We start from the raw sequence: 23,840 nt of genomic DNA on the forward strand, positions 1-23,840 counted from the left end.
TCTATAATACTGTTTATTGCCTCACAGAATACGCTTGGATGTATCTTGTAGGGACGTGTCTGCTTTATTTTTATAATTTGCTGTTTTTGAACCTGTTGGGTTTATTGTATTAGTGATTATAAAAATAATTTTTGTGCTAATTTGGGACAATTAGGAAAGTATAGAAAAATACCAGAAGTAATGATATTATCCATAATCCTGTTGCCAAAGGAAGGATAACTTAGTCTTTTTCCTATACATATAAATTTTGATTGAGATAATTAGTTTAGTTTGCATCTCTTTTTGGCCACTAAATGTGGTATCATGAGCACTTCTTCATGCCATCAAAGATTCTTTGAGAACAGTCTCTTTAATGACTGCATGATCCTTACTTGTTTTTAGCATGGTTCCTTTATTCATTCCCCTTTCATTGAACTGTTTGTTTCTAATATTTAGTCGCAAGTAACTGAAATTCATTTTTCGTCAGTTGTTTTATTATTTTTGCTTCTCACATAGTAAAAATAAACGCTAAGAGGGGTGTACATTTAAGTCCTAAATTTACCTCGGTGACCAAATAATGCAAGCTAAGAATGGCGATCTCTTCAACAAGATGTTCTGATATGTTACCGCACTTGTCTTAGGTAGCTTGTTTGCCTTTTTTTAAAAAGGTCATTATGACCTAAGTGTTCACCGCTTCAGTCAGCCATGTTCTTTCCAGGTTATTGTTTTTCATTCACGAATGTGGACACTTGCAGTGCTGCTGTTTTCCCTAGCTACCATTGATTGCAGTTCCACCCCAGCATACTTTACCCTCAGATTCTTTTCCCTCAACTTCATGAATTTTTTGCACTTGAAAGTCTTCTTCAGGTTTAACTTCTGTTATTATATTTTAGAGCACTAGCTTCTTACAAAAACAATGCTTTAGATTGAGATAAAAAACAGACTGTGAGAGCCAGAGTATATATTTATCAATCCTAAAATCCATTATTATGTGGTGACAGCCTTTTCTATTTAAATAAATGATCTTGAAGTTTTTGGAAAATAGAGATGAGTGGATAATTTTTAAATAATAGTTTTAAGAAGTCATTGTATAGTCCCAATTCCCAAACTCAGTCTTGATAAAATTATATGCAATGGAAATGATTTTAAAATAATAATTAAAAATAAAAACCCTAAGTACAGTTACTAAACTCAGCCTTCATAAATTCTATATAATGGATTTCTTTAAAAATAAAGTTTTAATTTTACTGTCTATACTGTTGTGTATTATTTTTCCTTTGGCATAAATGTTTTTCTTTGTTACATAGCTTTTAAAAACATTTTTTAACAAACGTGTTAATGGGGTCACTAGGGGCAAGCCCAGCAGTGATCGAGTTTTTCTTCACTTCTTTGGCTAGAACCGTAAGATAGAATACTGGTCTGAGAATAGAAGTCCAGGGCTTGATTTCCAGTACCTTTGATACCCAGCTTTATGGTTTTGGGGAAGTTACTCAGGCTCTGAGCTTCACTTGCTTTCTTTGTAACATAAGAGTGATTAGATGATTTCTCAGACCCTTTATAGCTGGAATTTTTAGAGAAAATATGAAATGTTTGACACTTTGGAGAAGGGGCTTCTTCATGTTCTGGAGAAAAGTGGGAGGAGTGCAAAGCCTAGCAAAGGGTGTCACCTCGGGCTGTTGTATTGTTACTGTAGCACTTGTTTCTTTCTGCAGTGGGAAGTTGCTGAGCTTGTTTTGGAGGTGTTTTATAAATTGCTCAGAGATTATGAGCCTCAACTTGAAGATTTTGTAGACCAGTTTGTGGAATTACAAGGTAATTTAATTCTGTCATTTTCTAATAAGCTGTCAGTGATTTATAAAGCTATTTATTATTTATAAATTACAAGATACAAATTATTTCTAAGTTCATGAATTAAGTTAGAGTGTAATCTTTTTTATTGCATTGTTTTAGTTATTTTAGTTGTTCTGAGCAAGAGAAAATAAAGTAAGATTTCACCGAATGAAAGACAACACTGCCTTACAGATTCTTTGGCGAGTTAACATGTTATAGGTGATTAGCTGCAATGAGCAAAACAGCCCTTTTGGGAATTACAGCTGTATATAGTCTGTGTCCTTTGTATCGGAATTGAAACTTGCCCGTTTAGATGCCATTTAATTTACAAGTCTCATACATTTCATATAAGTTAGAGTGTGACAAAAATACTAACTGACCGTCTTTTGGATTGTGTTGTGTTCTGTTTAGGAGAAGAAATCATAGCGTACAAGCCACCAGGATTTAGTCTGATGTATCATCTTCTGAATGAGTCACCAATGTTGGAGCTTGCCCTTAGTTTACTGGAAGAAGGCGTTAAGCAGCTGGATACCTATGCCCCTTTCCCTGGTATGTGCCTGACTGTCTTAATGTCATGAAAACAGTTCTCATATTTTCATTTTTTTTTTAAATGGAGGGTTTGAAATAGATGATTTTTGAAGTTCCTTTTCACTGTGAGACTCTCCATATGTGCAGTGGTGTTTTCAGTGAGTCATGCAATGAAAGCATATTAAAAGTGAAACAGTAAAGTGCAGAGACTGTCACTAAAACTGTGTCTCATTGCATGGTTTTTTATAGGTAATTATAATTATCTTTCTGTTGCTTTAATGTCTTTAACATGCCTAAATTTAAATCTAATGTACTTTTTGTTTCTTGTCCATATAGTCTTTGTAAAGGCACTTAACTATAGCGCCTGTTACATCATGTTCAATAGGTTTTATTTAATATCATTACTACTGCTAATTATCATGATTTATTGAGTGCTTAGTATGCATTTGGTGCTTTTAAAAGCACATTTAACACATTTAATCTGTACAAAAGCCGTATTATTATTAGATATTACTCTTTCCAGTTTGCAAATAAGGAAATTGGTGCTACAAAGCGGTTTCATATCTTTCCACAGTAAGTTGTAGCTCTGTGATTTGAACCTAGGCAATTTGGCCCCAGAGTCCATGTATTTTAAATTTGAATGGTGAGATTATAGGTGATCCTTGTTCAAATTCTCAATTTCTTTATTTGCAAAATTTCTGCAAGGAGTCTGTATTACTGTGAACCAGTTTCTCAGTCTTGGTGCCATTGATATCTTGGGCCATAGAATTCTTTGTTGTGGGGACTGTCCTGTGCATTGTAGGCCTCGACCCTCTAGATGCCTGTAGTGCTGTCCCAGTTGTGACAACGAAAGGTATCTCTAGGCCTTGCTGAGTGTCCTCTGGGGCTAATCATCCCCACCCTCCACCCCCACCTGGGAACCATTTCTCTAATCAAGGAAGAGATAAGGGAAAATGACTGAGAAGCCATTGCAAACAGATAATCGTAAGTTATGATAATTACTGTGAATTGGCATGGGTGAGTAGTTTATGAAGTTGCTGCTGTAAGTGAACACTTGAGGGCTTTTTGAGTCCAGAACTTGTCCTTTAGCTTGTTTTCCTAAGAACTCTGCGTTTCCAAGATTCATGTAGAACTTTCTAACTTCAGTTTGTGTTATTTGTAGGGAAGAAACACTTGGAGAAAGCAGTACAGCATTGCCTTGCACTTCTCAATCTGACTCTGCAAAAGGAAAATCTCTTTATGGATCTTCTAAGAGAGAGTCAGCTGGCTCTAATAGTCTCTCCTTTAGAACAGCTGTTACAGGGAATCAATCCCAGAACTAAGAAGGCTGATAATGTGGTGAATATTGCCAGGTAAGTTACATTTCTAGGTAGAAAAATGATGAAATAAATCATGTGGGCATTCTACCTTTGATTTCCAAATCTGGTCAGATTCCTCATTCATTACTCGGGGTTTGGGGAGCACATTTTGTTCTTGCCTTCTTTAGCCCTCTGACTTTAATTACTCTGACCTTTACAATTTCTTTTTTTTTCCTAATGGATTCCATATCCTAAAGATTTCTAAGTATAAAAGGACACTATCTTAATATTGTTTGTCTCCTGGAAGGGCTCTTAGACTGGTGGTGGGAATATAAACTGGTGCAGCCACTCTGGAAAACAGTAGGGAGGTTCCTCAAAAAGTTAGAAAATAGAGCTACCCTGTGACCCAGAAATTGCACTAGTAGGTATTTACCCAGAGGATACAAACACAGTGATTCGAAGGGGCACATGCATCCCAGTGTTTATGGTAGCCATGTCAAACAGTGGAAGGAGCCCAGATGTCCATCAACAGATGAATGGATAAAGAAGATGTGTGTGTGTATGTGTATACGCACATATTACTCAGCCATCAAAAGAATGAAATCTTACCATTTGCAACGCTGTGGATGGACCTAGAGGGTATTACACTAAGCAAAATAAGTCAGTCAGAGAAAGACAAATACCTTATGATTTCATTTGTGTGGAATTTAAGAAAACAGGTAAACATAGGGGAAGGGAAGGAAAAAATAAGATAAAAATTGAGAGGAAAGCAAACCACAAGAGATGCTGAACTCTAGGAAACAAACGGAGGGTTGCTGAATGGGTGGTGGGGGGGAGGGGGCGACTGGATGATGGGCAGTAAGGGCACTTAATGTAATGAGCACTGGGTGTTCTATGCAACTGATGAATCACTAAATTCTACCTCTGAAACTAAAATATATATATATAGTTTGTCTTTTTTAGGGAAACTGGCAGTTTGGCGGTTAGGGCTAGGAAGAAAGCTTTTCACTGCATATATCCTAGCTTCCAGTGGTATGCTTGTGTTTGGTGTTCTGGGACTTGTAGAGGTGTCGCCCTGATTGCTGTCTTCGGCTTCACATGGTGTTCTCCCTGCGTGTGTGTCTTTTCCACATCCCCCCTTTTAATAAGGACAGCAGTCACTGGGCTAGGGCTCTCTTAATGACTTCACCTCAACTTGATTGACTGTCTGCAAAGACCCTGTTTCCAAATAAGGTCGCTGTGGGTTCAAATATCAACGACTGAATTTTGGAGGAATGCAGTTCAACCCATAACAGACTGCATCTAGTTAGAACAGAAACCTCTCTCTCATTTACCCAAGAGTGCTATACGGCCTGGTTCTAAATGTTCCTTGCTGAGAGGAGTGAAAAGCCAAAAGTTTCCGTCACATTGTTCCTCAAATGTGTTCTTCTTTTAAAGATACCTGTATCATGGCAATACTAACCCGGAATTGGCTTTTGAAAGCGCCAAGATCCTCTGCTGTATCTCGTGTAATTCCAATATTCAGATAAAACTGGTTGGAGATTTCACACATGACCAGGTAACTGATTTTGTTGTTGTTATTTCTTTTGGTACATTCTGAGTGCCTATGGAAGTCACAGTGTCTCTGGAGGAGTCTTCCTCGTGTTTATGAAAAAATTCTGTGAGAGTAAGGTCGGCGAAAACCGACCCGTGTGCTGGGCTGTGTTCTGTGCTGGAAGAGAACGCCGTCTGCAGTGACGCTGCAGACGCTGCAGGGTGTGCCTGGCAGGCGGAGTGAGATCCTTGCTCCTCTGAGTGCAGGAAGGTCGTGAGGTTTCCAAGTGGCCCTTCTGCTTGTATCCTGCATCCTTTGTTTCCCTCTGGTGGTCACTCTGGCCATAGTCTGACTGAGCCTGTGCAGTTGTGTGTGCATCTCACTGTTGAGTTGTTTACTGTTGTGGCTTTCTGGTGACTTCCATTTGTGTCACTTCATTTGATATTGCACTGTCGACAGTTTTCAGATGTTCTTCTATTAATCTAATTTATAATCTCTTTATTCTGAATAGCTCTGTTTTATGCTGAATAGCTACTATTGGGGAATCTGCTACTTTTTTTCCTCTCTTTATAGGCATTTGTCCCATGTATCTTCATGTTAGAAATCACTGCTTTAGCTAGTTGAATTTTGTTGTGTACAGTGTTTTGAAAGAGGGACGCTTGGGGTGACGGGTGGCTCAGTTGGTTGGATGTCTGACTCTTGATTTTAGCTCAGGTCATGATCTCAGACTCCTGAGATCAAGCCCCATGTCAGGCTCTGCGCTCACTGGGGAGACTGCTTGAGATTCTCTTTCTCCTCTCTGTCCCGCAACTCCCCCCCACCCATGCTCTCTTTCTCTCTCTCTCTCAAATAAATAAAAATTTTTAAAAAATAAAACAGAGACTCTTCTGGCATTTTGGTTGGGACAGATCTTCATTTTGTGTCACTCTTCCTCATATTGCAAGAGTCTTAGCATTTCTGGTCCCTTGCCACTGTCTGTCAGTAGTAAACTAGCTGTGACAACTCAGAATGCCTCCACATATTTCGAAGAACCGTCTGGAGTGGCAGTGCCACCCAGGTTGAGAACACTGTCTAATCTGGCTTTTGGTTAAGGTTCTTGAAAACAACATGATAGGGAGGATTGTATTTTGTTGGGCTGGCAATCAATGTATCACCCACCTACTGAAGTAAAGTTCCATTAATCAATTGTAACAAAAAAACCCTNCTGGCTTTTGGTTAAGGTTCTTGAAAACAACATGATAGGGAGGATTGTATTTTGTTGGGCTGGCAATCAATGGTATCACCCACCTACTGAAGTAAAGTTCCATTAATCAATTGTAACAAAAAAACCCTACAAAAAACTAGATAGAGGATGTGGAAAGTGAGGGTTCTCAGCTCACTCATACACATTTGAGTATGAATTATTGTTCCAGTTTTTTTTTTTTAAGATTTTATTTATTTATTCGACAGAGATAGAGACAGCCAGCGAGAGAGGGAACACAAGCAGGGGGAGTGGGAGAGGAAGAAGCAGGCTCATAGTGGAAGAGCCTGATGTGGGGCTCGATCCCATAACGCTGGGATCACGCCCTAAGCTGAAGGCAGACGCTCAACTGCTGTGCCACCCAGGCGCCCCTGTTGTTACCAATTTTAATATCCTGCTAGATTCCTCGTGGAGATTGGGTAGTGTCTAATTTCTCGGCCCAGCCTAGAAACATAAAACTGGTGATAAACAATACATTTCTAAAGAGAGAAGATGAAAATTTCATTTAAATTTTAGTTAAGATCTCAGAGCTTTGGGTGTACAATGAAGAGGTCATGAGATGGCAATTTCGTGTTATTTTAAAAAAACAACTGGTTTGATTCTTTGGGAAAGAAAATTAGGGAAGCAAGTTTTGAAATGAATAAAAAAAATTTTTGTTTCTTTAATTATTTCTGTAGAGAGCTAACTTATGGCAATCTAAGGAACTGAATTTCCTGTTGATTAAAAGCAAACCTGAAACCGAAATACTTCAGAGATTTGCCTTTTTTCTTTATAGACAAATGTTTATAATACATAGCATATTTATCATAGTTTCTCTAATATTTAAGATGTTTGTAATTTGTCTTCTAAAAAATCTTTATATGACCTCAGAGTGTAAGTCAGAAGCTGATGGCTGGATTTGTGGAGTGTTTGGATAGTGAAGATACAGAAGAATTTGTCCGTCTAGAAGAGGGTATGTCTTCTATTAACATGTATATTTTTTACTCTAAATAAATAATATAATGAAAACCTTTAACTGTCTAGTGGTGATAAAAGAGAAGTTTGAGAATTTGCTAGCACAAATGTAAGGCTTTGTGGAAACCTCAAATCTGCACTCACTGTAATGGCTGATGAAGTGAACTTAAAGAGAACATGGAGGTTTCGAACACAAGCTTTATGTATTTAAACTTGACTTATCTTGACTTTTTTATTGTTTTGTAATTTGTTTTTGGATTTCCACATTAAGGATCAGAACTTGAAAAGAAGTTAGCTGGAATCCGTCATGAAACAAGAATCCACATCTTGAATCTTCTCATCACCTCTCTGGAACGCAACCCACCCAACCTTGCTCTCTACCTCCTGGGCTTTGAACTGAAGAAACCCGTTAGTACCACAAACCTGCAAGATCCAGGTATAGCCAGAAGACACATAGACATTGATTTCTCTTCGTCTTTATGTAGCTAAGTGGTCATTCATTGAGTTCTGGGCTCATGGGATAATTCACTGGAAGTGAGAGGTCATATGGTAGATAATCTTTAGAACTTAGATCAAGGTGACAAATTAAGCCTTGGAAAATTAGCATTTATTAATTTTCTTTGTCAGTGTTTGAAAGTGTGTTTACAATGGAGCGTATATTTATGGAATTTAATATTTCTAAAGGTATTTTAAGGTTTCTAACGCAGAAATTTGAAAAGCTAAATTTCTTTTTGGTTTCACGTAGGAGTGTTAGGTTGCCCTCGAACATGCCTTCATGCCATTTTAAACATCTTGGAGAAAGGAACCAAAGGGAGAACAGGCCCGGTGGCAGTGAGAGAATCTCCTCAACTCGCTGAACTATGTTACCAGGTATACAGAAGGCTGTATTTAATAGCACTTAGTAGAAGAAATTTAACTAAGATGCTTGAATATATCACAGATATGGAAGTATAACAATAAGACTTGAGTTGAAATGAGTTCATTTGGTAGTTTGGTTTGTCTTTCATTTATAGATAAAATCCATGGAGCACACACCCCAAGATCTTAGAGATGTACAGATCCTATATGTTGCTCTCTTGAAAAATGAGGGAAATTAGATTTTTGAGATGGATTTTAACCCAGTAGTGTAGAAAGTGTCCAGTGGTACTATTTCAAGTTGTTTCTTTTTGGTGAAGACAATAGAAGACCTCTGATTCTCACCTCTGCCCCTTAACTAGCTAAATCAGCTTGGGTGTGGCACGAAACTTCTCTGAGTTTAATGTGTGCAGTGGGCTGTTGTGAGTCTTAGCTGAGAATGTAGGACCATGGGTGAAAGCACTACTTAAGAACCACATGACTACTGCAGTGCTGGAGCTAAATGTAAGGTGGTGGAAAGTCAAATAAGTGCGGAGTTTAAACTGTACTGAGAGCTTCTGTTTTGCCTGTGTTCTCTTGTGATTATTTCTTGTCTTACTCATTTTGTGTTTGAAAAACTAGGCTTTATAAGGTGTGACTCATTTCTCAATTTCAGTAGCATCCTTGATTCACAGTTTCAGAATAAGAAAGGCATCGTTGACTTTTAGTGACCTGGAGATTTTTATTATTCTCTATTTTTCTTTTTGTAATTCTTAATGATTTTCTTCTGCCCTCTGGCTGTCCAAACAGCCCCTCACTGTAAGTCCTGGGAGGAAAGCCTGTAAGCTAGGTCTTCCTCAGAATCAAAATGAACGCTTCCTTAATGGGGGAACAAACTTGATACACATTTTAGCAGTGCTCTAGAATTCGACCTATTTAGGCAGAAGTAGTTGATAAGCGTAATCATGGAGGCTAAAGGAGTGAGGCAGGTGAAGTAAGGGAGCCAGACTGAAGACAGAAAGGTGGGGGAGAGGGCGGCGGCAGAGAGTCTGACAGCCCGGAAAGCAGGTGCGCTGCTGCTCAGCTCTGCTGAGTTTTACCACATCAGAGTGCAGGCCCTGGTTCGCCAGATGCTCTGATTTGTAATACACCGTCCTGGCCAACGAAAACGTGTCTGTCCCAGCAGTCTGCCAGCTTCTTACAGATGCTCTGTGACTTCGCTACTCAAAATGGGGTCCCGCCTCATCAGCCGGCCCTCCCGGGAGCTAGTTAGCGCAGAATCTCAGGCCCCGCTCCAGACTGCTGAGTCAGACTCTGCATTTTAACAAGGAACACTGCTCCATTCTTAATGAAAGATGCTTCCTTCACCTATAGGTTTATCCTTTACTCTGCTTCAGAAAAATGTCTTCAAACTTCTAAGATGATCTTGTTAGTTTAGAGAACTCTGATTGTAGCAAAGGGAAATAGTTTGGACCTTACTGATACCTTCATCTTCCAGCAGGACAAGGCTTTCTGGGTGAAGAAGTTGAGACTGAGCCTGTCTGTACCTTTGCTCTCTCCTCTCTGAGGATGGAGATTTTTCCTGCCCGGTCTTGGGAACTGGGGAGGTCAGTGGGCACACACTTGTAAAATGACTTGTAGTGCTTTGGGAGCTCACTTGCTGTGTCCTCCCTCTGACAGTATGACCTGTCCCACATTTTTGGGCATCCTGTTCCTGTGTCTCAGCTGGCCATCTAATACGGGTAACTGGTTTTGTGTTGTTTGGAGAAGTTCAGCATTAGCTTACCAATTTTTGTTTGTTTATAGAGTATCAAAAATAACGTCACAGCCATCTGAAAAACAAGCATACATCTGCAACTGAACGATTTAAGTTTAATCTTGTGTTCTTTTTACCTTTTTGCTCGTGTAGACGTTGGTGTAGTTCTACTCTGCTGATAGTTTTGTGTCCTTCCCCCTCTGTATAAACTTTCTGTGCTGCTGCAATGTAAATTATGTTTTAGATTGTTTGCAAGTTTTTTACTGTGCTCTTGCAAATACCTTTAGTTACTTTTTGTTGTTCTGTATTTTTCTTAAGAATGTAAGTCCAGACATGGATTTACAGTTGATTGTCATTATTGGTTTTATAAATTCACAGTGAACCCGGAATTGGGAATATCAAGCCATTGCTCCTAGGGAAAACAACGTTAGAACCCTGTAAGCCTCTGGTCCCAACGTTTCCCTCAACTGAATTCAGTAACCTTGTTGGTTTATGTTTCTGTTAAAAGACACTTTACTTAATACATATTGTTGATTCATTAGCATTGAACTCAAGACCAGTACAGCTCGTGCCTGAATGAAGCTTACCTAACCCCTGTATTTTCTCTGTAAGGCACGTCCTAGGCTTCTTGCACTCAGGAACACTTACTTCAGCACTATGCTTGGGGACCATTTTAAATGGCAAAATCACAAAATTTGAAAAACAGAAGGCACAAAATAGGGAAAACGGATCACTTACAATATATGGAAAGGACAGCTGTTACAACATTAGAGCTGGAACCAGGACAGAGCATTGCCTTCTTCAGCCTCAGCTGAGAGCGCGCAAGGTGGGCAGCTCGGGTGTTCTGCTGCTCTGTGCCTTTCCTGGAGCGAGTGCAAGAGCATGCATGTATTGATTGTGGAGTTATAAATAAGTTTTAACGTGTAGATGAATTTACGAATACAGAATCTACAGATAATGGTGATAGACTGTTGGATCAAAGCATATGAATAGTTTTATGACTTACAGATTTTAATTTGTACGTAATCGTGACAGATATAATAGGTATTAAATAGAGCCAATAACAGACGAATTTAAAATGCCTGTTAATGGAAAGCATCTAATAAATATTTATAAAACCATTCACAGATGAAAGGTTTTTGGTTTTTTTTTTAAAGATTTTATTTATTTATTTATTTGAGACAGAAGGGGAGAGAGAGCATGAGTGGTGGGGAGGGGCAGAGGGAGAGGAAGAAGCAGACTCCCTGCTGAGCAAGGAGACTGATGCAGGGCTCGATCCTAGGACCCTGAGATTGTGACCCAAGCTGAAGGTGGACGCTTAACCGACTGAGCCACCCAGGCGCCCTGATGAAAGTTTTCACTATCATTTTGCCAAAAACTGGGATTTGCTTTCTACAGTTAAAAATTTTGCTGTTTATAATAAAGGGACCTATCTGCCTTATTATTGCCTTAATTTTTTTATTACTGAAAAGGTTGGACATTTTTTTTGATGACGGGTGGTATTTTTTTCCCCTCATGTAAAAATGTGTTTTGCCATTTTATCTATTTGAATCTTTATGATACTCGTACCTACTGGAGAGCTTAATATATATTGTAAGTATTTACTTTTTCTTACATTTGTTATAAAAGCTTTTATCCTCAGTTCCATTATTTTGTGTTAAATTTTTATTTAATTTACAGCTTATATTTGTTATTACGTTGAATCTGTGGATCTTCTTTGTTTTTTTATTTTTTTGATTGCTTCAGTCCTGGTAAGTTTTTTATCTTCCTGAGGTTCAGATAGATTAAGTACAGTTTTTCAAAGTTACTTCAAGTAATTTGCTATTAATAATAGTTGAAATACTAAACTTAACTGTTATGTATTAATAAATATACTTAGGCTGACTTCAAGATTAGTTCTATAATGATGTCATCAGCACTCTCAATTATATTCCAATATATTTTCTTGCATTGGGGTACCAGCAACTGCTTGTAACTGAGCATCTGTTTTATATCTGTTTGTCCATTTTGCTTGAGTTACTAATGGATCTTAGTTTCCATTTAGGAAACCTAAGGTCACCTTTTATCTTAAAATTTATAGCACACAGAAAATGATGTGGGGATTTTCTTGTTTCATTGTCGGTCTTCAGGTGATTTATCAGTTGTGTGCATGCTCTGACACATCCGGTCCTACGATGAGGTACTTGAGAACCAGCCAGGATTTCTTATTTTCTCAGTTGCAACATTTACCTTTTTCTAACAAAGGTAGGACATTATTTTCCCGTACTGTTATAACTAATTTGTAAAGTCCATGTTGAGTGATTTTATTGATACAACATTCTGGGGTAGCCGTTACAGTATGTGTGGAATTCTGCTTTCATTTTGTTACTTTGCTTCTTTGTTACTTTGGTTTGCTTTTGTAATTTGTTCTTGAGAAGCCTAATATTCTAGCTGCTGGCATAAAATTATTTAAAAACAGCTTGTCAGGGATTTGATCCTTGTACTACCAAATAAAATTTTTGAACTATGTTGAAGAGATAAGAAAATATTTATATAAGATGATTCTGGAAATTTAGATTTTTTAAGTGAAGGTTTTTAATTAAAATCTCTTGTTTTGATTTTGTTTCTTGTGTATATATTGAAACCAATTCAGGTCTAGACATGAGAAATGGAAAACTAAGTACAGTGGAAAATATAGCTGAGTTTATTGACCTGACCAACTCAATCCCAGGCTACCTATGTTTTATAGGATTCTACTTTATATAATTTTCTTTTTGATCATTTTGTAACAATTTTCTGAATTCATATTATATCCAGACAGTTGCAATCTGTGGAGTTTTTTTGAAGATTATTTTGTATCATCTTTATGTTTTGGAAATGTAAGCTCACAGATTTCATAATAAATTTGTGTTACTAGTAATTTTCAGCTTCTAATCTTTTTAGGGTGATGGTGTGAGAGGCCCTTGGGAATTATCTAATGGCAAAAAATTTTTCACTTCATTTTCATAATAAGCATGTCTTATTTTTAGTCCTTAGATTTTGTTTGTATAACAAGCTTTTTAAGAAACCCTCCTTCCTACCTAATTAGGAAGCAAAGTTAATGTCTTACCTATTACTCTATCTGTCTTTCAAAAATCAGTCTAGTTTTACCTGTTGGCAGTAGAGCTGGTGGCAGTAGTAGTAGCAGTATTTGGTGTATTTTGTGTTTATACTGTTAGAATTTTAGGACTTCAGATTAGGCGTATTAAGAATATTGGATTCAAAAACTTCTATCAGTGATTCCCAATCCTAATTATAGGTTTCATTTTTGTTTTTGTTTCTGGAAAGGTTTTAGTATGCACATAGTAGGGCGGGGCTCGGTCCTTCTGGACAGCTGCTTTCTTTGTGGCTGCCCGGATATTGCTAAGTTTCTCTCTCTTCTTGGTGTTGGTGTGTGTCCCCACCGTTTACTTGATGAACTTGAGAGCCCCTTGCCCTTGGAGACCTTGAGCAGCTCCACAAGCACATGGCCCTTATGGGGTGAAGCCACACACCTCCTGGATCATGTCCCACATGAACTTGGTGTGCTTGGTGAGGTGCCCGTGGTGGCTGTGCCTCAACTTTCTCGTGTTCTTGGTCACCTGGTGGCCCTTGTTGAGGCCCACAGCCATAGGGTCGCCCAGGGCTATGGCTGTAGCTCTTGAGTGGCTGCTGTGGTGTAAAGACCAACCCTAATTATTAAATCACGTGTCCTTTATTGTCTTAAGAGATATCATAAAATTATGCATTAAGTATTTGTTTTAGGAAATGAAAGTCAAACTGTATGTTAGGATTTTTTTTTACAAGTTATATATTTGAGAACTAATTATTTTTTAAGTATGAAGTTCCGTATTAATGTCAAAATAGGACAGACTTAGAATTCTGTAGATCTGTGTAAAATTATTCTGGTAATGGAAACTTGATTCTCTTTTGTTTTTCATTTGCTTTGGCTGATCTTTTATAGATATATACTTATTTATTTTTTTCTCTCTTAGCATCTATTTTTGCTTTTTTAATTTTCTTGGAGTGATAAATTATTATGATGCCAGGTTTCATAAGTTATTTACTCTGTTACATGGGAAGATATCTAATGAGTTATGGAATTTAAGGTCTGTTACGATGCTGTGTTATTACTCTGTGAAACTAAATTTCTGTATGTAACTTACAGAGTATGAAATGTCTATGCTGAACCAGATGTCATGGCTAATGAAGACTGCCTCAATAGAACTAAGGGTAACTTCTCTGAATCGTCAACGGTCACATACCCAGAGGCTCCTACACCTCTTACTGGATGACATGCCCGTGAAACCGTACTCAGGTCAGCGTGCGTGTGTTGGCATTTGTTTTAGTGTGCTGCTGACTGGTCTGTGTGAATGCAAGCATGACAGTCTTGTGCTTATTAGCATGTGATTGTAGGCCAAACAAGTTCTTTCTGTCTTTTGACTTTTTTCCCTTAAAACACAAAATTTTAAAATCATCCCATAATTGCCGTTTTATTATTGCTTGAAGCATCCACATTCTGCTATATTCATATCCGCAAATATTCAGTGGGGTGTGTCACACTGAGCCAGCATGACCCACGATATTTTAAAGTGTATTATACATGCAAATTAAACATAAGCTTTTCTAATCATCTCATTGGCATGATTGGGTCCTACCTCTTTGGGAGTTCTGATTATCCTCTTTACAATTGTGAAGTGGATCTCCTAGGGACGGAAAGAATTAGATGAACGTTGTTGGTAAGTTCTCATCATCTTTGCATTTCAATTATCCATTTGCAGGGGCTCTTTGACCTAGCAACAATGACCTAGAAAAAGAAATACCTTATGTTTGTTATTTCCAAATAAATTTTGCAAGTACGTTGTTCTTTTCCTAATCTGTTATTATTGATGCTCTCACAGATGGTGAAGGAGGAATAGAAGATGAAAATAGGTCTGTCTCTGGGTTCCTTCACTTTGACACTGCTACAAAAGGTAAAACCCTTTGAATCTGTAATGACTTCATAGGTCATTAATTAAATTGCTTAAAATTTCAAGAGGTAATTATTACGCCTGTATCTGCAAATTCTGAACTGGTATAAGAAAAGCTTTAGAAAGGATTATTTGCCATTCAGAAATAATTTTTTTTGTAACTAGGATGAATGAATGGAAAAAATGTTTTTGTAAATGGATGTATTAGAAATACAGTCAAATCTAGGTTTCAAACACAGTCCTCTGTTGCTGGACTTGTGTGAACATAGCACCACCTTTGGGAGTGAGCAGAGTACAGTGGTTTGCTCTTCTCCTCACTGTCCCAAGTAAAATTGAACTACTTTTTATTTTTTCTAGTACGTCGAAAAATTCTAAGTATTCTTGACTCAATTGACTTCAGTCAGGAGATCCCTGAACCTTTGCAGTTGGACTTCTTTGATCGGGCCCAGATTGAACAAGTTATTGCTAACTGTGAGCACAGGAATTTACGGGGACAGACAGTCTGCAACGTCAAGGTGAAGATTGTTTTGAAGTGTGTGCAGTATCAAGTGTTTCTGACTTTGAGTCATCGGACAGAAATAGAGCCATACAGTTGTTTTCTGATAAGGATATTGATTTATTGGGCTGTGGTTTTCATTTTTCAAACAGCTGGGAAATGAAACTGAATAGGCCACACTAACTTTACCTCTTTAAAAGTTCCCCATCACCTTCCTGAGAGCAGTCATGCTGCCCAGCTATGGAATGGTTTTAGTTGTCTAACTCTCTACCAGGTAAATGGTGATGGCCTCACTAGTAGGAAGAAGATATCCAAGGGCATTTGCACCAACTGACCTGCTACAGAGGCGCTTTGGTACCACTTAGTAATGTGATGGATACCTAAAGTTTTTGACTTGAAACTAGACAGTGCCACTTGAAAATTATATGTAAAGGTACCCAAAACTTTTCCTCTAGGGCAGTTTATAATAATTGCCAGAAGTATTGTTCTGTCAGTGTCTGCAGTGGTCTGATTTTTCTCTTTTCTCAATTACGTAGCTTCTTCATAGGGTTCTTGTAGCTGAAGTAAATGCCCTTCAGGGTATGGCAGCCATAGGACAGAGACCTCTACTGATGGAGGTAAGGCCCATTGAGTGTGTTAGTTTTAACCTTTTTTAACTACTTAACTGCCAGTTCGAAAACAAAACAGTGAATTGACTTGTAGCTGATTAATTAGCAAACTACTTAAGATTAAATGTTAATGAAATCTTTCATTTTGACTTTAAAAGTAAACTAAACTGAAGTTAATGTCTGGGTGCCAGAAGAAGTAGCGTCTTTTTCTGCTATGCTAGTTAAGGACTTGGAACCTGTCCATATTGTGTGTTTGACTTCCCTTGCTCTCTGTCAGTGAGGGAAGAGGGGGTCATTTGTCATCGCAGGTGGGGAGTAATGGGCAAGGTGGGAAGAGCCACATGCACAGAAACACAGCTGGCTAGGCCAAAGCAAAAGGCAAAGAAATAAAAGGCCAGGGAGACATGCCCTTGACCTTGAGTTTTAGGCAACTCTAGTGCTCTAGAGTAAGTGTAAGTAGACAATACAAAGAGAAGATGGGGTTCAAAAGCTCATTTCTACCCGTCACCTCCGCTTATTGGCATGCATGTGGAAGGTTTCCAAAGTATATTATAAATGTATTCAGATGAATGGATAGAGTTAAAAACAGAACTCTGTTGGCGCTCCAGGCTGGCTCAGCCAGAGGAGCCTGCGACTCTTGATGTCAGGGTCGTGAGTTCGAGCCCCACATTGGGTGTAGAGATTACTAAAAAAAGATAAACATTTATTTATTTATAAAAGATTTTATTTATTTGAGAGAGAGAGCACCCTCGCACATGAGTGGGGGGAGGGGCAGAGGGAGAGGGCGAAGGGGAAGCAGACTCCCCTCTGATCAGGCCTGGGGCCTGATCCCAGGACCCTAAGATCATGACCTGAGCCGAAGTCAGATGTGTAACCAGCTGAGCCACCCAGGTACCCCAATAAATAAACTTAAAAAAAAATAGGACTCTATTAATAAAAGATATTGTTTGCCCATTTGCCCATGTTTTAACCTTGTGATTCAATTTCTGTGGCTTTAGGAAATCAGCACTATTCTTCAGTATGTGGTAGGAAGAAACAAATTGCTGCAGTGTCTTCATGCAAAACGGCATGTATTAGAGTCGTGGAGGCAGCTGGTAGAAATTATACTGACAGCTTGTCCCCAGGACCTCATTCAGGCAGAGGACCGACAACTGATTATTCGTGATATTTTACAAGATGTGCATGATAAGGTGACATACTTCCTAAATTGCTTCCTAAATTTCTTTACTTCCTAATTACTTCCTATATTGCTGAACAAATATTTGTATACCACTTAAGCAGTTTCCACCATCCTTCCTCCCTCCTTTTATATTAGGAATAAATAGAGTTGTGCACTGCCTGTGTTAAGACTTTCCTTGTGAAAGGCTTCTGTACAGTAGCGGTTCTCAGTCAGAGTGTGTATCAGAATTATCTAGGGAGCTTTTTACAAATACACAGGGATAGATCCCACCCTGGACATACTGGATGGGACACTTTGGTGCTGAGACCATTTGTGTGAATTACATTAAAAACCTCTCTAAGGTTAATTTTGATAGGCATTCTTTCTGATTAAGAACACGTGTTAACCAGCATCACGTTTAAATTTCTTTCTGTATATTAGCTTTTATTTTCTTTGAACAGTGTCATTCCATTCTTACATTCCGATGGTGGTTGAAAAGCTGAGTGCATATAAAAGCTAGCTGAAAGTGCAGTCCTCACTCTGATTTGTCTTTCCGTTTTAAGATACTGGATGATGAAGCAGCACAGGAGTTAATGCCGGTGGTAGCAGGTGCTGTGTTCACCCTGACTGCTCACCTGAGCCAAGCCGTTCGCACAGAACAGAAGCAACCATTAGTCTCGGGACCCGGAGAGACCCATTATGCTTTTATGCTTGATAGTTCTTTCACCTCCCCGCCTCCAGCAGAGAACCCAGGGGGGGGTTTTGCTTCTATTGGGGATTCTTCGCTTCACATCATATTGAAGAAGCTCTTGGACTTCATTTTGAAGACAGGTTTTTTCATCTAAATTTCTTATAAATTATACCTTTCATATTTGTTTTAACTTTAATTTGAAAAAAGACTTTTACTATATATCTCCCTAGGTGGCGGATTCCAGCGAGTGAGGACACACCTGTATGGCTCTCTGTTGTATTACTTACAGATCGCCCAGAGACCAGATGAACCAGACACATTAGAAGCAGGTAGAACTAGATGGATTTCTCTTCTTTTCTGTTTTAGAGATTGGTTATTTTAAATTTAAAAAATCTCTTTTCCATCTTTTGGCTAAAAGCTGTAATAAATGAGTCTATATGGAATTGTTAAAGCGTCTGCTCTAAAGTCAAGGAAGAATGTTTAATTTTCTAAAATTAAGAAGGTAGTACATGAGTGCTATAAAAACACTCAGATGCCACTTTAGCTTACATATATTTTTAAGTCCCTCTGTTGTCTCTGGTCCCACTGAACAATATGCCATACTTAGTGTGCCCATGTCTTTCTCCCCTTTGCAGTACATCACAGTGCATATCTAGTTGAATCTTTTCTTTCTTCTTCTTCTTTTTTTTTTTTTAAAGATTTTTTCTTCATTTATTTGACAGAGCACAAGCAGAGGGAGCAAGAGTGGTAGAAGGAGGCTCCTCGCTGAGCAGAGGGCCTGACTTGGGGCTCCATCCCAGGACCCTGGGATCATAACCTGAGCCGAAGGCAGATACTTAACTGACTGAGCCATACAGGCGCCCCTAGTTGAATCTTCTATCAAATGATTGTTGTTCCATAATATGGAAACGTTTATTTCCCCGCTTGTATTATTCATAGGCACTTCTGTTGTTTCTAATTTTTTACTGTCACAGAAGTGCTGCATCAAATATTCTTTTATATGCCTGTGAATTTTTCAAGAAAAATCCTTCATGGTGAAATTTCCATGTGAAAGTGTACGCACATTTTTATTTTAGTAGATTCTGCCAAATGGCATTCTACCTGTTTGAAGTCTCATCAATAGTGTACATGTGTCTTTTTGTACTAATGTGAGGTTTTTCTTGGATAAATCCCAAGAAGTAGAATTTCTTGGTCTAAGGTAATATCTATTTAAAATATTAATAAATCCCACTTTCTAAAATATAATTAACATTTTTAATTAAGAGTAATAACCTGGACTCTTTGGTTTCTGGATATGAAAAATGTTTTTAACTATTCAGCAGTTGAGTATATAATACTCTACTCCAGAGTTATTCTGCTATTTAAGAACTTGTTATAAGCACCTTTTGATAATGGACTCCTGGTACCCTTCTGAGAACCTTTATAAGTATTTGCTATTTTGTACACAGATTTTTAAAAACCACTGTGTGTAAGACCCAAGTTATCTCATATTACTCTTTACTGGCTATATATTTTTACATATCTTTCTTAGAAGGTAATAATATCCAAATGATGTATTTATAGAAATGCCCTAGCCACTTAAAAAATGCACAAAAATATTTTTAAAGCCATTAAATAATAGTTCAGAGGAGCTTTTTAAAGAAATAGGAGCTTTTATAAAGAGAGATAGTAATGGGGATTCCACTCCCTGCTCCTCCCCCCCAACCTACCTCCCCCATTTTTCTCTTGTCTAAAATTTTTGTGACATTCTCTTTAGTAGAATTACGGCAAAATCTCCACATAAGCACTAGGTGGCGCACCACAGCATGCTCTTTATACCCCATCATTCCTTAAGATGTGATAAAGTAGTGTGACCACAAAAGAAAATTCTCCTTTATTTTTAAATTTTCAAATGATCTGTTTTTAGAGTAATTTCATCCCTTAATTAGTTTATTTTGACTTAGTTTGCTTATTTTGACTTTTTTTTTTTTTTTAAGATTTTATTTATTTATTTGACAGAGAGAGAGAGAGCCAGCCAGCCAGCCAGCGAGGGAACACAAGCAGAGGGAGTGGGAGAGGAAGAAGCAGGCTCCCAGCAGAGCAGGGAGCCTGATGTGGGGCTCGATCCCAGGACTCCGGGATCACGCCCTGAGCCAAAGGCAGACACTTAACGACTGAGCCACCCAGGCACCCCTATTTTGACTTATTTTAAATAGCAAAGTACTTTATTCCCTAGATAGTGTTTTTAAGTTTCAAATTAGATGTATTAAATTCAGGGGCACCCGAATGGCTCAGTCGGTTGAGCGTCCAACTCTTGATCTCAGCTCAGGTCTTGATCTCAGGGTCTTCATTTCAAGCTCCACTTCCATGCTCAGCGTGGAGCCTACTTTAAAAAAAAAAAAAAGAAATATTAAATTCAGTAAATATTTATTGAGGACCTATGTGTATATGTATATTTGATACTGTACCTACTTTCTATTTTGTTTTAAAACAGAAACTGAATTTTTAATGTCTCTATACTTACTTCCCCTACCACTTTTACTTTATTTATTTATTTATTGTTTAAAGAGTTTATTTATTTATTTTAGAGAGAGAGTGCGCACACACAAGCAGGAGGAGGGGCAGAGGAAGAGGGAGAGAGAATCTCATGCAGACTCCTCGCTGAGCACAGAGCCCAACATGGGGCTTGATCTCAAGACCCTAAGATCATGACCTGAGCTGAAACCCAGGAGTTGGAAGCTTAACCAACTGAGCCACTCAGGCGCCCCTACTTTATTTATTTATTTACACTATTATAAAAGTTTATTTAACAAAAAAGTTCAGTATGAAAATGCACATGACCTCATTTTTATATTGTAGTTAAACAGGTACTATGGAGAGGGGACATGTGAAAGTAGTTGATTTTTTTCTCATGAACACACCCATTGTTTATACCTGTTCCAAGGCTTCTAATATCATGATACTATTGCCTCATATTACCACCATTCCAGTATTGATCTGTTGCCCACGAGTTGCCATTTCCACACACTCATCTATCACAAGATTCATAAACAGATTGAACCCCGGCAATATTCCTTAGACATGTTGGCCACCATTTAATTTCAATAATTTCTTGTCCATAAATTTTTTCGACTCGAGAGGGTGAGCTTTGCTCATGGCATCTACTCGGCGAGCTCAGAGATGCCTCCAAACAGAATTCACCCCTAATTTACTTTTAACATAACTATATATACTGGATACTGGGCGGTTATTTTCCCTGTTTTTTATAAAAGGATTCTGAATTACAGAGACTAAACGACTTGCTTGTTTGCGACAGATCTGAGAATAGAATTCAGTTTTCTCAGTTTGTAATAGAATGTTGCTTTTCCTGACCAAAGCATCTCACATCTTCATCTTTTTTGTTGTTGTCTTTTTGCAATTCGTAATTTTTTCCTTTTAATTTGATAGATAATACCTACCAGCAAAGTATTTGTAGCTCATGTTATAAAGGACTAATTTCTAGTATGTAAAGAACACCTACAAATCAATAACCCAGTAGAAAAATGGACACAGGATATGAACATACAGTTTAGGGAAAAGGAAATTCAGATGGCTCTTAAGCATACAGTTAGCTTTCTGAAAATCCCTGTAGTTAGATTCCATTGCCTCGAGCTTTCAGTGCAGATCTGGGGAGGAACAAAAGCATATGTTCTTTGAGTAAATTCTTTGGAAGAATTCTTATTCTTATAAAACCTGACATAGCTTTTGCAAATGTAATCCTTAGGGGTTAGTTGACAGGAGGTGACATCATGATTATCTCTCTTTGTCTGTATTCTTTTTACCTTTTATTTTCTTTCCTACCAGTTAGGAGAAAGTGTGGATAATTTGACCAGAGCCTAAGTGTCAAAATATGAAGCATCGTTGTTATATTCTTAATTTCTTTTTTGGTTTGTTTCTTAAGCTCTAATATTATAAAAGTACTTCACATTTAAAGACAAATTGATAATTACAAAGATACACATTTTTCAGCACATTTTTTCATCTGGTTAATATTTTTAATAGAAGTTTATTTGTAAAGCCAATTTATAAAGTTATGCTAACATTTTGGAGCAGAGAGTGTAGTACATCTTTCTTAGTTTTATGTCCATGAGATTAGCCCTGTTTGAATGTTCTCTTGTAATCTCAGTAAAATGGATTATATTGCTTTTAAACCAGATTCGTTAATAACTTTTCATTTTCTAGGAGCTTATCATTCAGCTTTAATTTATTGCTGATTGATATAGCTGTTTGGAAGATGTTAGTTCAATTACTTAATTTTAAAATTGTTTGATTTGTTGCAATCTTAAACACTTTTATTATAAGCTTTTCTCATATGTTCTTTTATTTATTTATTTATTTATTTATTTTTAAAGATTTATTTATTTGAGAGAGAAAGAGCTCATGCGTGTGTGCTCACGAGTGAGTGGGGGGCGGCAGAGGGAGAGAATCTTCAAGCAGACTCCCCACTGAGTATACAGCCCAACACAAGGCATGATCTCACAACCCATGAGATCATGACCTGAGTCAAAACGAGCTGAGCCAGCCAAGTGCCCCATGTTCTAATTGTTTTAAGTTGGCTTTTCTTTTCCCTTAATTTTGACAAGTTAATCATAATCGGTTTTATACTTTATTTATAAGTAAGCATTAGAAATTGTCATAAGAATAAGGAATTTTCTGCTCTGCTCATAATTCTTTTGGGCTCTTGTGACTTTTGAGCAAGAATATTCTTGCTCTTTGTGAAACCATAATATCAATTCATCTTTTTTAAAAAGGAGGTTAGAAAAGAAAATCTATTGCCATTATTAAATTTGTGAAAATCCTTTTGTGAGATTTTCAGTTTGTACGGTCTAGGCATTAGTATGATCTGGCATTATAGTATAAATATACCTATAAGTCATAAAGTAGTGGGACTAAAAGGATTTTATAGAGCATCTTGCCTGCTGTTGACTGTTCTTTTGGGTCTGATTCCAGTAAGTGGCTTAAAAACACTAGCTATAGCTATATGTGTGTGTATATAGTTAAGTGTAGGCTCTTTTCTTGCTGTGAATTTAGATGTACATTTCTCATCACTTCTTTTAGAACCTGAGAACGTGGGGCGCCTGTGTGGCTCAGTCGGGTAAGCCACCGACTCTTGATTTTGGCTCAGGTCATGATCTCAAGGTCATGAGATGGAGCCCCGTGTTGTGCTCCAAGCTGGGTGGGGAGTCTGCTTAAGATTCTTTCCCTCTCCCTCTGCCCCCCAACTTGCACACACATGCATGCACTCTCTCTCTAAAAAAAAAAAAAAAAAGACAAGAAAAAAGAACCAGAGAACCTAAGAGTTAATCATCAGGCATTTAAAAAATATTTTTAGCTTTTATTTTTTTGTTTCAAAATACATAGTAAATGTAGGAAATTTAGAACATACTAATAAACAAAGGGAAGAAGTCATCACACATTTTACCCTGCTAAGAACTACCACAACATTTTGGTTACAGCCAGCCATCATTTTAATATTTATTTATAATCTCCCTTTTCTCTCCACTCAGTATTTTATGAACTTTTTTCTTCATTAAGTAATGTTTTTAATAGCTCTGTACATTTTGTCACTTATGGAATACCATAATTTATTTAGCCTACCCATTTTTGGACATTTAGATTATTTCCAGTTTTTCACAATACAAATAAAAATCAGTAATCATTTGGTGGTTGGTTATTTTCACTTATTCTAAGAAGCAGAAAATATTAATTGGGTTCTTGTTTTCATAAGGATTATATTCTAGTAGAAATGACAATATATGTATTTATAAAACAGAAAGTGTTAAATTGGATGATATAGACCAGATGCCAGCAAACTTTTTCTGTAAAGGGCCAGATAGTAAGTATTTTAGGCTTTGCAAGCCATATGCTCTCTGTTGCAAGTACTCAACCCTGCCATTATAGTGCGAAAGCAGCCAGAGACTGCAAATGTAGGACCGTGGGTATGTTGC

At 37.7% G+C, this 23,840-nt stretch overlaps 1 protein-coding gene and 2 pseudogenes across 1 annotated transcript in view; 1 reads left to right on the forward strand and 2 right to left on the reverse strand.

Annotated features, from left to right (window-relative positions):
- NUP205 (nucleoporin 205) overlaps positions 1 to 23,840 on the forward strand; it is a 79,927-nt gene that overhangs the window by 30,382 nt on the left and 25,705 nt on the right. Inside the window, exons 16-30 of the mRNA XM_002927617.4 lie at positions 1,692 to 1,791; positions 2,221 to 2,358; positions 3,500 to 3,689; positions 5,073 to 5,193; positions 7,280 to 7,361; positions 7,635 to 7,799; positions 8,109 to 8,233; positions 12,083 to 12,197; positions 14,119 to 14,268; positions 14,852 to 14,923; positions 15,278 to 15,435; positions 15,953 to 16,033; positions 17,023 to 17,214; positions 17,747 to 18,014; positions 18,105 to 18,203. Of these exons, the coding sequence (XP_002927663.1) occupies positions 1,692 to 1,791; positions 2,221 to 2,358; positions 3,500 to 3,689; positions 5,073 to 5,193; positions 7,280 to 7,361; positions 7,635 to 7,799; positions 8,109 to 8,233; positions 12,083 to 12,197; positions 14,119 to 14,268; positions 14,852 to 14,923; positions 15,278 to 15,435; positions 15,953 to 16,033; positions 17,023 to 17,214; positions 17,747 to 18,014; positions 18,105 to 18,203 (2,056 nt within the window). The remainder of the gene's footprint in view (positions 1 to 1,691; positions 1,792 to 2,220; positions 2,359 to 3,499; positions 3,690 to 5,072; positions 5,194 to 7,279; positions 7,362 to 7,634; positions 7,800 to 8,108; positions 8,234 to 12,082; positions 12,198 to 14,118; positions 14,269 to 14,851; positions 14,924 to 15,277; positions 15,436 to 15,952; positions 16,034 to 17,022; positions 17,215 to 17,746; positions 18,015 to 18,104; positions 18,204 to 23,840) is intronic.
- Positions 13,205 to 14,006, reverse strand: LOC109490937 (annotated as a pseudogene).
- Positions 20,782 to 21,009, reverse strand: LOC109490939 (annotated as a pseudogene).

The sequence above is a fragment of the Ailuropoda melanoleuca genome, chromosome 1 (genome assembly GCF_002007445.2).
Source record: "Ailuropoda melanoleuca isolate Jingjing chromosome 1, ASM200744v2, whole genome shotgun sequence".
Classification (NCBI taxonomy): domain Eukaryota; kingdom Metazoa; phylum Chordata; class Mammalia; order Carnivora; family Ursidae; genus Ailuropoda; species Ailuropoda melanoleuca.